This window comes from Haemaphysalis longicornis, unplaced genomic scaffold, assembly GCF_048455015.1.
Source record: "Haemaphysalis longicornis isolate Haplotype H1 unplaced genomic scaffold, Haemaphysalis longicornis Haplotype H1 scaffold_18, whole genome shotgun sequence".
Classification (NCBI taxonomy): Eukaryota; Metazoa; Arthropoda; class Arachnida; order Ixodida; family Ixodidae; genus Haemaphysalis; species Haemaphysalis longicornis.
This window is the reverse complement of record NW_027526282.1, coordinates 8,873,193-8,886,530: the sequence shown is the minus strand read 5'-3', so window position 1 is coordinate 8,886,530 and position 13,338 is coordinate 8,873,193. Positions and strand designations below refer to the sequence as shown.

The following is a 13,338-nucleotide window of genomic DNA, read 5'->3' as shown; positions in this document are numbered from 1 at the left end:
GCGCGTGTTTTGTTTGTGAGTTGTTGTCAAAAGAATCTTGCACCCCTTCGTCTAACGAAAGTGATGGTTGAACGCGAACCTTTCTTGTGACGGATTCTTTGTTGGCCAATCTCACACTGCGGGCATGTCCTGCTTTGTACGTACGCACCGCTGTTTTAGAATACCCCCCGAAACTCTCGCGCGTGCACTCCGTAGGCCTATGGTTTGGGTTTGGGGTGTACGGCGTGAATCGGTACCTGATGCTTGGCGCTCGCTTCGACCATGTTGAAATGGAGCATGCAGATTGACTCCGGCTTCATAACGCGAGCAACTCAGTTCAATTCCAGCCACGGGAAGCTTTTTTCTATTTCACTTCACCCACGATCGTTCCTCATCCTCGTTAGAGAAAGTTGGCTTTCCTGCAGGGCGTATTGGCGTACAACAGCATCGGTGAGGGCACTAAAGCTTTGCTTTAAAAGCTGTTAACAAGCACTTTCTTTTACACTCACGGCAGCAGTCTATCGCTCATAAAAAGAACGTGGATTCTGAGTTACAAATAGAATCGACCTGCCAAGGTCAATCACTGCGGAATAGACGCAACCAATCACGCAACCAATGACGCGAAACTGCAGAGTCGTTGAAAAATCCAAAGCATGCACAGAAAAGGTCCCAGAAAATTTGCATACCTTTGTTTGTCAGTTTTTCTCGCTTAACTATACGTCCGCGTGTTTATGCATTTCAGATGCAAGAATCTCTTCAATAGTATATCTAACTCTTATCTCTGGTAACAGTACGGGTAGTTGATTGGTTGGGGCAAATGTTTTTTCCTGTTTTTTGTGGCTCGGAAGTAAATGAAGTATACGCTACTGTACTGGCGCCAAAAATTCCATGAATGGGTGCGTTTGGATTGTTTTACGTGTTAAAAAAGGGTGATTGCCGAGCGCTGGTTTTTTCCTACCCTGTAACCTCTGGGAGCTTTGATGCAGGGCGAACTTTAGGATATTTCTTTCTTTTTTTTTTTTGTAGAGCTTGCGCTATTTAATTTTCGTCGTCATATTTAAAGCTGTATCTTGCCTCGTAACAGGATCCGCACACTGGTGCACTCAAACACAGCGAAACCAATCTAACCAATAAAATATAGGCAACAAAAACATACGACTACTCGTGTCACCTTTACTTCCTTCTGTGGTTGTTGGGCTGTTAGGCGGTTACATCATCCTTGTACAAGCTTATGCATGTGTTTGCTTACAGCTAGGTTTGCTTACAGTAATGACCAGGTTTCCTTCACTCCATTAAACGGAAACGTAGTGGTGGTTTATTGTTGACGCCTCCTTCACTTCGCTGCGTTATGTCACAGCGTTCAGACAGCGATGACAACGACGACGACCAGTTGAGTTGGGAGGAAACCTCGTATACAGTCGACTCCCATTAATGCAAAGTGCACGGGCTGCGGAAAAACACTGCTTGTTAACCGAGTTTTCTATTAAACCCGCCGTGGTGGCTCAGTGGCTAAGGCGTAGTGCTGCTGAGCACGAGTACACGGGTTCGATTCCTGGCCGCGGCTGCCGCTTTCTGATCGAGGCGAAAAGCAAGAACGACCGTGTGTACGGCGAGATTTCGGCGCACGTCAAAGACCCCCAGGTGGTCAGAATTAATCCGGAGTCCTCCACTACGGCACGCCTCATCTATTACGCTGCGTCGGCGAGTTAAACCCTACAATCAATCAATCAATAAATTTTCTCTTAAACAAAAATACTAGAACATCATTGTCATTACACCGCAAAACGTGTCCCTTCTTGATTTTTTTTAGAACCTAGACTTTCATTGCGGATTCGAGCGTACAATGCGGTTTCCCCTTGTAATTGAGACATCACCCAAATCAAATCCTGAAGCGCCCACCACGCCAACGGCTCACACCGCGCTGTGCGCAGCAAGAAAGGTTGAGGACCACAAAAGACACATGTGTACGGTGACGCGACTCTCAACTGATTCAACTGTGCCCTGGCTCAGTTGAGATGGCACCGGCTGAGATGGCATAGTGCCGAGCACGGCGCTTGTTTTGACGCTTAAAATTGCAAATTTTATCGAGAGACGGCGGTGACCTCGATGCTTTGTATTCGATATAACTTCCAATTAATCGATATAATTGGTTTTAGCTTCCAATTATCGAGGGATTTTTCCCAATGAATTGCACGCAAAATTTCCGGACCAGAACATCACTTTCAGATAACCGAAAATTCCAAGTATCTGACTTCGAAATATCCACAATCGACTGTATTTAGTCTGTGCAAAGCAGGCAGACATTTACCAGAAGGATGCCCAGCTTGGTAGTCGCCCTGTGTGCCACGGAACTTCACCGGAGATGAACAGCGACCCAGCCAAGATTCTTGCTCGGTCTCCGGTGGCCGCACAAGAAAACTCGAATGCAGTTAAATTTTTTCCCAGCCCCCTCCGCTGTCGTTTTACATTACGCGTGGCACTGGCCAGACCCGCTCCCGGAAGGAAACACCTCAACTACCGTCCGTGCTGCCACGCGACGGCGGTCCGGCCTGGTGCTTCTCCGTACCAGCACGGCTGCGTTGCCCCGACAGCTGCTTGTTACATTTTGTCAGGCTAAGAACGCGGTCGCGGCGATATTTTCCTGTCACATGTTGCACCGCGAGAAGAAAGGAACCAGGCGGGCATCATTTTGCAAGCAAGAGGCCACCACCCTGTCGCTTGTTCCTCAGTACGTGATGCCGCTGGCGTGGTCGTTCGAAGCCTTACCCCTACACTTACGCTAATGAGCAAAGACAAAAACATTTTCGCCGAAGGGAAACCTGTGCCCACAAAGGAATATCTCAGCTAGGTCGTGTGAGATTCAGGGATCGAATAACTTCTCGCCTCTCCTCCTTCTCTCCGGAAAAATTCACAATACCACGAACGGGGGGCGCATAAGCAGCTTTAATTACAAGGTTTACCCAAGTTTCAACATTAATTACTGCGTGACGTTGTTCCTCAAAATTTTAAGTGACGGGGGAGACTCGCACTTATAATTCTCGTACAATTTAATAAGGGACGCATTTTTACTTTAATGAAAGGCACTTGCTGTTGAAAGCACTACGTATCGTTTGCCATTATTGAATAGCATTACAGTTTGTATTAAACGTTCTAAAAAGTCATTGCGGCATAACCGCAGAGAGATGCAACATCATACGCTGGAAAAACGTAGTTTGCAAGTTAACAACTACGGGTGTAAGTCCCAGATAGCAGCCAATTGAGTAAATGAAGCGTAGAGCTTTCCACTTGGTTCCACGAGGATTCTTACTAGGGTTAAAACAATGATTTGCGGTGAAAGAGCACATTGACGGGTACGCAAAACACGTTTTTTTAGGCGGACTAGTTCTTGCATGAATAAAGGAACAGGAGGCGGCGAACGGAGGAGCACTTGGCCTATGTGGTACAACGGCTAGGCCCAAATTCAACTATGATGACTACCTCAAAACAAGAAACACAGGTCACTGACCAAGTCAAAAACAAATTGACGTTTCGGGAGCGCTACGGCTCCCTTGTTCACATTGTGAACAAGGGAGCCGTAGCGCTCCCGAAACGTCAATTTGTTTTTGACTTGGTCAGTGACCTGTGTTTCTTGTTTTGAAGTATGCTACCTGACCAGACGGTATGCCGTCCAACCATCGACTTCATATGATGACTACCGAAATTATGCTGAAGAGTTCCTTTACCGTCGCCACTTTGGCCACGTAGCACAGACGTAACGTTAGAATGAGAAAACATTAGTAACTTCCTTACGTGAAAAATGGATCACCGTGGGCAAGGGGTGGCCCAGAAGATAGTCAACAAACGACACACAAAGTCGCGGGTTGCCAAAAGATTAACAACTGGCCAAAAAATGGTCGGACAGGCATCAACTTTTTTCAAGGAGGCGGCGCAAACAGAATGAAGTAATTAGATTGAAAAGAAATTTGCTTTACTTTTGATCAATCATACGAATCCAAGTCCTCCAGCATGCGACACGAGCACACGCGATCTACACCACGGTAGATAGTGGCTCTGGCAGGCGAAAGGCGGAAATACAGAGTGCGCTGTGGCCGTCGAGTTAGAAACCAGCTTAGACCGCGCTTATGTACTGAGCTTATGTGGGAAATTTCAGAATGCTACGTGCAGAACCAGCTTTTAGGCGAGTGACAAAGCACGCTTGCACGGGAAACCGTTTCCGACAGCAAGTATTCAACGGTGTGCGTCCCAACCCAGGCCGGCCGCCCGACTACAGACGCTGGGGCTTCGGGCCGGCGCCACTGAGAGCTACCTGTTTAAGTACATTTAGCCTGACTTGTCCCCAGCATTTTATGCTGCTGAGCAAACTCTCGAAATAGAAGAGTACCCTTCCCCAAAATGCCCCTTTCCTTGGCGAGCCACAGTAGCACTACCGTGCGGCATCCACTGAAACTTGCGATCGCACCGCGCTGCCCGGCCACATGACGCGCCGGAAGTGCGAATGTTGGAAAATTAGAATAAATAACATTTAATTAAAGAGTGACCTCGTATGGCCAAGGGGAAAAAGGGATTGTGGGTCAAAGAAGGCTTACACCTGGACGAGGAAAAATGCGCACAGGAAAAATGATGCCGATAGTGGTAACCAGAGCCAAGCTGGCAATTGTGCACTGTTGCCTTCGCATTCCATGCATCAGATGATATAAATTTTTGAGGCATTTCCTTTGCGGCTTCGCACCGTCATTAGATACCACACGAAAACATTCCCCAAATCTATGCATGGCAAAGTTCACCATGCCTCTCTGTGATATTGCTATTGATATTTCTACGATATTGCTATTGTGATTTAAGTTTGTGGGATTCCTTAATCGCTTAAACAAGTTAAACAAGTTAACAAACGTGCGGTCAGACGGGGACTGAGAAAACGTAGTGCGAGCGCATGCCGATCGCGAAATAATGATAGCCATTGATGATGGTGATGCCCTCGGTGCAACGCTGATCGTTATATACTCTACAGTGATATTGCTTTCTTCACTACCTGCATGCTAACCTTTACAAAACCTTACAGATTCATGCAATTTTTCTAGATTGTGCAAAAGCATTCGACACAGTTCCCTACGAGGGAGGTGGGCTAAAATTAACCCAGTTAAAGTTAGACCCAAACGTACTAAAGTGGGTCGAAGCGTATCGAACTAACCCTACTAAATTTGTGTATGTCAATCAGAAATGTCCCGGATGTCTCACAGTAACATCACCTGCACCTCCAAGTTTGGTTCTCGGCCTTCTTCTATTTATACTAAACACTAACAACCTACCGCTCAGTGTGTCCTGCAAAATCCGCATGGTTGGAGATGACTCCGTAATCTATCGAACAATAACTAGAAGGTCACGACAAAGTGGTCCTCCAGCAAGACATTCAAGACAAATGGCTTCTATATCTTAACCCAAACAAATGCAAACTTGTTTCCTTTCCTGCCGTAAAAATGTTTTTCCTTTTCTGTATCATACAGCGAACGTCCCTGTACAGTCGCAATCACCCTTCAAATATCCAGGTGTGTCATTGTGTTGCGATCGTAGTGATCTTACTTGTAATGCGCAGATTACTAATCAGACTTCATCCGCAAATAAGGCATGTGGATTCCTAAAGCATCACGTACGCCATGCGCCCCAGCATGCAAAGTTGCTCTGTTACCACTGCCTCATCAGATCAAATCTCGACAATACTTATCCACCTGATATTGGGCTCTGTGGTGCAAGCATTCGTTGAGGAAGCGGAAGACTTTTGAGTGCTGTTGCACTGGGCTAGTGAAATTCTGCGACATACTCCTGATCTACAGAACAATAAGAATAAGAATCGTCAACTGAATTGTTTATCATTCTTTTCGGAAAGGACACTTGATAAACAAAACAGTTTCAGATAGCCCCTGTCAAGCGCATCCTCCAAATGCGGGTTCAAGACTGTGCAGTCACAGCTGTGGTAGCGTTGAGAGGTACGCCGTGGTTGTTAGCAAAAGGCGGCTTGACTCTTGATGCAGAAAGATATATGAGAAGCAGTTAGACGGCTCAGAACCCAAGTTCTTCCGCATAACGACAAAGAAAATATGATTCATAATTTAGCAAGAACAACAGCACCTTACCAAATTACGCAGGCGAGATTAAATTTACCGCCATTTTGTTTCGAAGAGGAACCCGGTAGCTGTTACCGTCGTCATCACCATTGCCTCTTCTCGAGTAGCGAGTAGATGTATAAAGTGTTTCTTACCTCTTGTTTTTATCGTAAACCTCCCTTTACCCCGATGGCAGTACTATGACACGCTATGATGCATCTAAGAACTATTTTTGTACAACCTAAGATGATATACATGGTCATGTTTGCTAGGTGGTCTTAACTTCCCCCTCATGTCGCCGTCCCCAAAAAATGGAGAGGTGCCGGAAGTCGACCGGCTTATGCCGGTCGAGTTCCTGCATCAACTGCATAAAGACAGCAGTTGACACAGACAACTAATATGATTTCGGAAAGTGAAACGTCAGACGATGCAGCTAACAAATAATCACGTGGTACGTTGATGTCGTTTATTGGTAACATTGTTGTTTCATTTCATCACGTTACATTCCACTGTAAGGCCTCTCCGCTAAGCGCCAACCAGCGGAGAAAAAACCCCTATTGTGCAAAGGTTAGAGAAAAACGCTAGAGAAAGACTTACGAGGCCTCGGGGCTCCTTAGGCAACAAGTACAAAGGTAAAGAAGTCCCGGACAGCAGATAAGACGCAGAAAAGAGCAGGAAGATGTCACGAATGAAGCCAGCGTCCGCTAGAAGGGACGCAGGAAAACCGAGGAAGGATAGCGTAGCCAGCGACGGCTAACGCCAATGATTGCAACCATCCATGTTAACAAGAGGGACACCGGAACCTAACCTTGCGGCATGCTCGTAACTAGCCAGGAAACGCTGGACGATCAAGCTACGCGTCCCCTGAGAGCGCCCTGTGGCTTAATCCCGCCCTGAGGCAAAGCCGTGCTCCTAATTGCAGTGCCCAACAGCCATGCGTCCGGTTGGTCGCGAGGAATGATGACCGCGGCCGAAGTAATTCGAACCCCTAGAGGAAAACAAAGGGCTGAAAAGCCTTATGTTAAGAGAAATCTTACCAATGATGCGCCCGCTCTCATCCTTCAGGTCATTGCCTCATCCAAGTAGCATACAAAATATCCCCTCAATGTAGGCTACCCGCAGGCAGAAATAGTATTTTTTACGCCGGCTTACTTGTTTTGTTTTCTTCCAATTACATACTGTAAGTCCAAGACAAATTGAGCCACATTTGTGCTTGGAACCCACAGAACATGAAACGTTACTTTTCCAGTAAAGGATAGTTCATAACTTAAACGAGACATAATCAGATCACTGACAAAGTCAGAAAGAAAATTTCAAGCTTCAACACAAAACGAGAAAATCTGAGTGAGGCAAACCTACGTTCTACGTGCGCTCGGGTAAAGCCCGACTGCCAGGTTTCACCTGTCGTTTAAGGCAATCTGCCTACAGTCAAAACAAGTTATTTTCACTCCATTCTAACAAGTTATATCAGTTCTTATTTCACGATGAACAGCCACTGACGAGTGCTATTGCGTCATACCTCGGTAAACTAGATCACTTGCCAATGCAGGACATGCAGGGCACTATACACAAGGACACTAGGAAATGCAGGGCACTGTACTCATGAAAAAACAAAGTCATTCAATTCATCGGCATTTTCTTGTCCTTGTGTACCCTGGAATAGAATTCCCGATATTACTGCCAACCCAACTGATCCTGCGACCCTTGCATAGGGCACTCAATTTTTTTTACTGGTCCTGTAGTTTCGACTTGTTGCTGTATTTTGCTGTTGCTATTTATTTAGCCTCTTTCGCCTTCTAGCAGTCCTCGTTAGTATACTCAAGGCGTCTTGTTTTTAATGTGATACTGGTTTTCCCCAGTAGCGTTGTGTACTTCTTGCGTGTACCCCCCCCCCCTATTGCTCAATTCTCCGAAGTCGATCCTGTTAGGTATTTTTAAACAAACAAACAAATACGTAACTGGAGAAACTAAATAAAACAATAAACATTTAAATAAAAAATCAGCGAAGACGTCCCTAAAATCTTCTAAGCGTGAGTACACAGTCGCGAAAGAAGCCTAACCAGGCTAAAAAAGATTAAAAAAACAATTGGCGAAGCTTCAGCTAAGTCGCGCCAGGCTTGCACCATAGTGAAGCTGGAAGATTTCTTTCTATGTAAGCACCGAAGGACACACCACCACGCATTGCATTAGGTTTTAAATTGTTTACTTACATGTTCCTTCGTCGTTTTTGCCTGCATATCCATCCATACCGTTGTCTTCCTCATGAATGACTGGCTGGCCCGGATAGTTTTATCTGGAGGCTTTCACATTTCTACCAAAGTATAACGCGTCAGCAAGCGCTAGAACCCGTGGCACTTGCTTTGGGAACTGGGCGTGTTTAGCTCGAGCTTTATTGCGCTTCCCCCTTGAGGCACGGACGCACGTGAAGTTTGCTTGGTATTTTTTGGCGAGAGCAACGCAAGCGGGGACGACGCCGAGCGCTCCCTGAAAGGCGCATGCTCCTGAGCATGGTGAACGGCGGGGATAACTATAACTCCTGATTTTGTGATGACGCCACAAACATTACGGACAGCAACAACTGCTCCGCTCTTAAAAATTTCAGAAGTCTCACGCTGCAGCTATGAGTAGTCGTTAGTGGAATCCTTTTTATTCTAATATGAAAGAAATTAAATAGCCAGCTAGTAACGCATGGAATGTTCCCCAAATGGCTAATAACAGCCTCGAAGACAAGGCGCTACTAATACTCGCGCCATGAATACAACATCTTGGGGGCATTGTAATTTGCGCAAATTACTTGACAGCTTTGCGAAACATTGTGCAAAAACTTCACTTCTCAACTTTGCAAAAAATGGTAATGAATACTACTCACAGTAAGGCATGTAATACCCGCTAGCTCACGTGTCTAGTAGTTTTTTATGTATGCTTGCCACTTCTTCCGATGGGAAATCGCCTCCAAATTAGTTTTGTCCCCTTTTTAGGAAATAATCGGGTCTGTGCAGTGATATTTTTGGTCTATTACAGAATTGTTGTAATACTTCACTTGTTCCGGAAGTGTTTTGTTTTTGTCTTAAGCATTTCATCCGGGCTACTGCAGCCTGAAAGGTATTTTTAAATCTTCAAGTTTATACAAGGTTGTCTCACGGTGTCTGGTGGCGCGTGAGGACGACGGCGGTGGATTCTTCCAGAAAAACAATAAAACGGCATTGCGGATCTTTATTACGCGTTTTGCATCCGCCGCAGGTCTTCACCGCCGCCGTGCCTCACAGAGAATCCCTAAAGCATATTATCACCGCATCATCTAAATTCATCGCGTAGCAGTACATATGCATCCCGCATCAATGCATCGATATTAAGGGAGGTGCCAGAGCACGGTCCGGTATCGTCAGGATCGTGACCTCGGCCGGCCCCCATTTTGACATGCATGACAACATATTTTCTACACCCCGCTGCATCGGCAAAGCAGCTGTCCACCAGATTGAGCGCCAAACTCTGGATTGCTTCGCCACTTATTTGAAGCAGCCCGATACTATTTGTAGTCATAACAGTGTCACAAAATGTCTAAAATAAATAAACCTTGCCAAGAGTAAAAAAAACAGCTGACTACCCACTACTCCTGTTTGCATGTCACGCACAAGAACGGCAAAAGTTGCTTGGATTTTTCTTGATAGTTAATTTTTGGGAGAGAACGAGGGTGAAGACATTTTTTAAACCTTTCTAAGAATAATGTAACACGAAAGAATGGTCGTCCTTATTATTTACGTGTACCCTGCAAGGCTCCTTTAATTATCTGTTGCCACCAATTCCTCCAAAAAGGGTGTGAATGCTACGCTTTACATTGTTTCGTATTTGCATGAGGGTACGGGGTGAATTGCGGCAAATTTTAATACGTGACACATGTGCACTACATCGTAGTCTGAAGCAGCTGCTTATTGAGCGCCTGACCGGAATTCCTGCCACCCTGTCACAAAGGCATTGAACATTGGAAACCTAACTACAGTGTTCCATATGCTAACCTCCTACACCATCGAAAAGCCTTAAATAGGCGGCGATCAAATGGGCTTGTATATTTTGACTAACGTCGGTTTTAAAACACCTTGTCGGGTTATGATGCGAGTAGATGTACGTTGACGAATGTCGAATATATTTTATGTTCTGGATGTAGTTTTTTGTTTAGGTCTCCTTTTCTACTTTCAGATCATGGGCCACACCAACAACGTATTCGAGCTGACGTCGCTGGAGGCCGTTCGAGCAAAATGCAATCTGGACAGCAGCCAAGACAGTGTTTCACAGTGTGATTTCAGCGAGAACGGTGACTTCAGTAAGACCCTGTTTTCTCTTCACTGGTTTTCTCTGCATTGTTTTGCTAATTGTATTTCAGGAGCGCTGGCTTTGATGACGTTTTAAAATTGTTTACGGATACTTTTGGCAACTACTGAGCGAGCCTTCGTCGTTAAATGCACACATCTTTACAACAGCCCACCTCCAAACTAGCATGTGACAAAGAAGTTGAGTGGTACCATCTTGTTTTTAAAGGGGTTTATCATTTGTGCCGTGCGATGCGCTTATTTGCCCTTTTACAGGCGCGACCACTGACTACTCTGTAGTTTGTATAGCGCTACTCTGCGTAGTTTGTAATAATTTTTTGTACCCCGGTTATGCTTGCTGCTATATTACTTTTGATAAATGTACAATTTTGGTTTTTCCTGTATTTTATTGGAATTAAGTGTGGAATTGTGTAGCGTTACGCTGTGTAGTTGGTAATTATTTGTGTTGTGCGCCTATTGTAATTTCTACTATATTATTTCGGAAAAATGTATAATCTTATTTTTTTTCTACATCAGCTTTCTGTAGCTAGTTGTCATGTTTTGTTTCTGTTGTGTCTGTGCATTGTTGCAATGTTACATGTCCGGGGTTGATGGCCGCCGTCAGGCAGAGTTAATCTGCCTTTTGCCTCTCCTCCCGAGACATGGTTTGTTTAAATAAATGAAGTGAAATAAAAAAAGCAACACGGAGCGCCACAACGGGCACCGAAGGTACCTTCTGGCACATGCGCAGTCAGCGCGAGTGGCGGAAATAGCTCCGCGTCGTCTGCTACCGCTCCTCCCACTTCGCTGTGCGCAGCGAAAGTGCACAATCTAGCCACGCTGCTTTAACAAAACGTATTTCAATTGAGTGATAAAAGCACGGTTTGCCTTCACATAGAAAAATTTAAATGCGCTTTCCACTTCTGAACGGTCACTTGCGGCACAGGGGTTCGTGTTCAGCATTTTTTATTCGCAAATAAAGAAATCACACGACAAACAATGTTGATTTACTAAACCAATGCGGCAGGTTTATTATAAAATAAACGAAAAACCATTTAAATATTTTGGGTGCATCTTGCATGTGTTCCTCGTTCACTCGGTCCAAATACTTTAACAGAGCGAGCGTCGTGACGCAGTGCTTTCGTGCAAGAGCGCGCGCGGCGAAGTGGAAGGAACCGTAGCGGACGGCGCGCAGCTATGGCCGTCTCTGGCACTGATTGCGCATGAGCCGGAAGGAACTCGAGGCGTCGGCCGTGGCGAACCGCCACGCGCTCCGTGTTACCTCTAACTGTGGCCGCGTCTGTACGTGAGGAATCGCTGCTGTCATGCGTTCGATTAGATATAGACAAACATTTCAGTTATTAAAGTAGATATTTCGCGTATAAAAACTTTTAGGGGTTTAAGATTATTGGGCGCAACTTGTTCTTGCGCGGAAATGGGAAATCTAACCCGTTGCTTTCGCGCACCAAAGAGGTGCTCACTTAACGTTTTCTGGACGCAGATACAGCACTGAAAGACAACCTTTAGGTCACCACGCAGGTTTTCGCTAAAATTAACTCATGTCCTGCTGTGTGAAAAAAGTAGTTTGTTGTAGAACCTGGAAAGTCAGCGTGCATTTAGTGGCTAGTTGGCTATATCAAAACACGAACGACCGGCGTCAATGAGTGAACCTAGGCGAAATGTGCTGAAATCAGCACCCTCTTTTTGTATAAGTGCTTTAAATGACCTCGGTGGAAGGGACTGCCACGTTGGCTACGCGTCTAACGAGTTCTTCCATTTGGAATAGTAGCCACGGGTAAAAATGCGTATTTCGCTCTCTGTGATCCCCAGCTTATGAATGGCTGCAGTTTTGTTACATTTTCAAAACCAACAAGCCTAATACTAATACTAGTGCAGTTGATGCGGTGTATTGGTAGCTGGACTTATAGTTTATTGGAGAGGATGCTGGAGAAAAATTTCCACCCGGATTCACAATGTCGGTAGATCTAAATTTACATTTTCTCTACGAAGACACTGTCTAATGCACCTACAACTAATCCGAATTTCTTGAGAATCCAACCAAATAGCTTTTTGCGTGAAATATGTTGTCCCTTGTTTTTCTACAAAGAAATATTGTTTCTGACAACTGTTCTAGGGGCGATGTAAAAATACAACAAAAAGTAGTTAGTCAGGAAATTAGTTTGCACAATGTGTGACACAGAACAAATAGCACAGCTGTGTGGTTGAAGGTCTAGATAATGCATGATGTGCCAGCTTCCGCGTGGAGACCTTGTTGCAGTTTACCAGCGTGTGGCGAAGGAACATTATACGGTTGTTACTTCTGAGCGTGATTGTTACCACAAATTTTGTGGCTAGTATTTTAAGGGTGGTTGCACGAAAGAAACAGGCATACAAAAATAAAAAAAGAGACATGTTCACATTTGCGAGATCACCACAGACGACATTTTATGCAGACTATTTTGTAGCTTTTGGAACGAATGTTTTTTTTGCAATCCAAAATTTCTGGGAAACAACTACTGATGTGGGTGCTGCTTATGAAATTGCGTACGAACAATAATATAAACAGTATATTGAGATTGCAATTGCATCGAACCAAACACTGTGGGTAACAGAACCTTGTGAACAGCGCCGGTCGACAACCTGCTGACGTCACGAAGGCAACGGCACCTAAATCTTGCTTTACATGGTGCGCATTGAGCTGCGAAGTCGCAGCTGCGGCATCACTCGTACGGTAACCGTGAAGTCGCAGGTAAAGTCGCACCATGTAGAAAGGGCTATACGCAGAGACCGGTGGGCCTGACTATGCGTTGTTTTATCATGTCGAGCGATGGCTAATAATATCCAAGGAATGCTGTTTACACACAATGAACCAGATACAAAATAAGCTAAAACTGATGTCACTCTCACAGGGGTCTGAGAATAAGAATAAGTGGGTGGATTGGCGCATTTTTGAAACG

At 45.1% G+C, this 13,338-nt stretch overlaps 1 protein-coding gene across 1 annotated transcript in view; it reads left to right on the top strand.

Annotated features, from left to right (window-relative positions):
* Nucleotides 1–13,338, top strand: part of LOC144166615 (soluble guanylate cyclase 88E-like) — a 295,263-nt gene that overhangs the window by 244,628 nt on the left and 37,297 nt on the right. Inside the window, exon 6 of the mRNA XM_077696156.1 lies at nt 10,272–10,395. Within this exon, the coding sequence (XP_077552282.1) occupies nt 10,272–10,395 (124 nt within the window). The remainder of the gene's footprint in view (nt 1–10,271; nt 10,396–13,338) is intronic.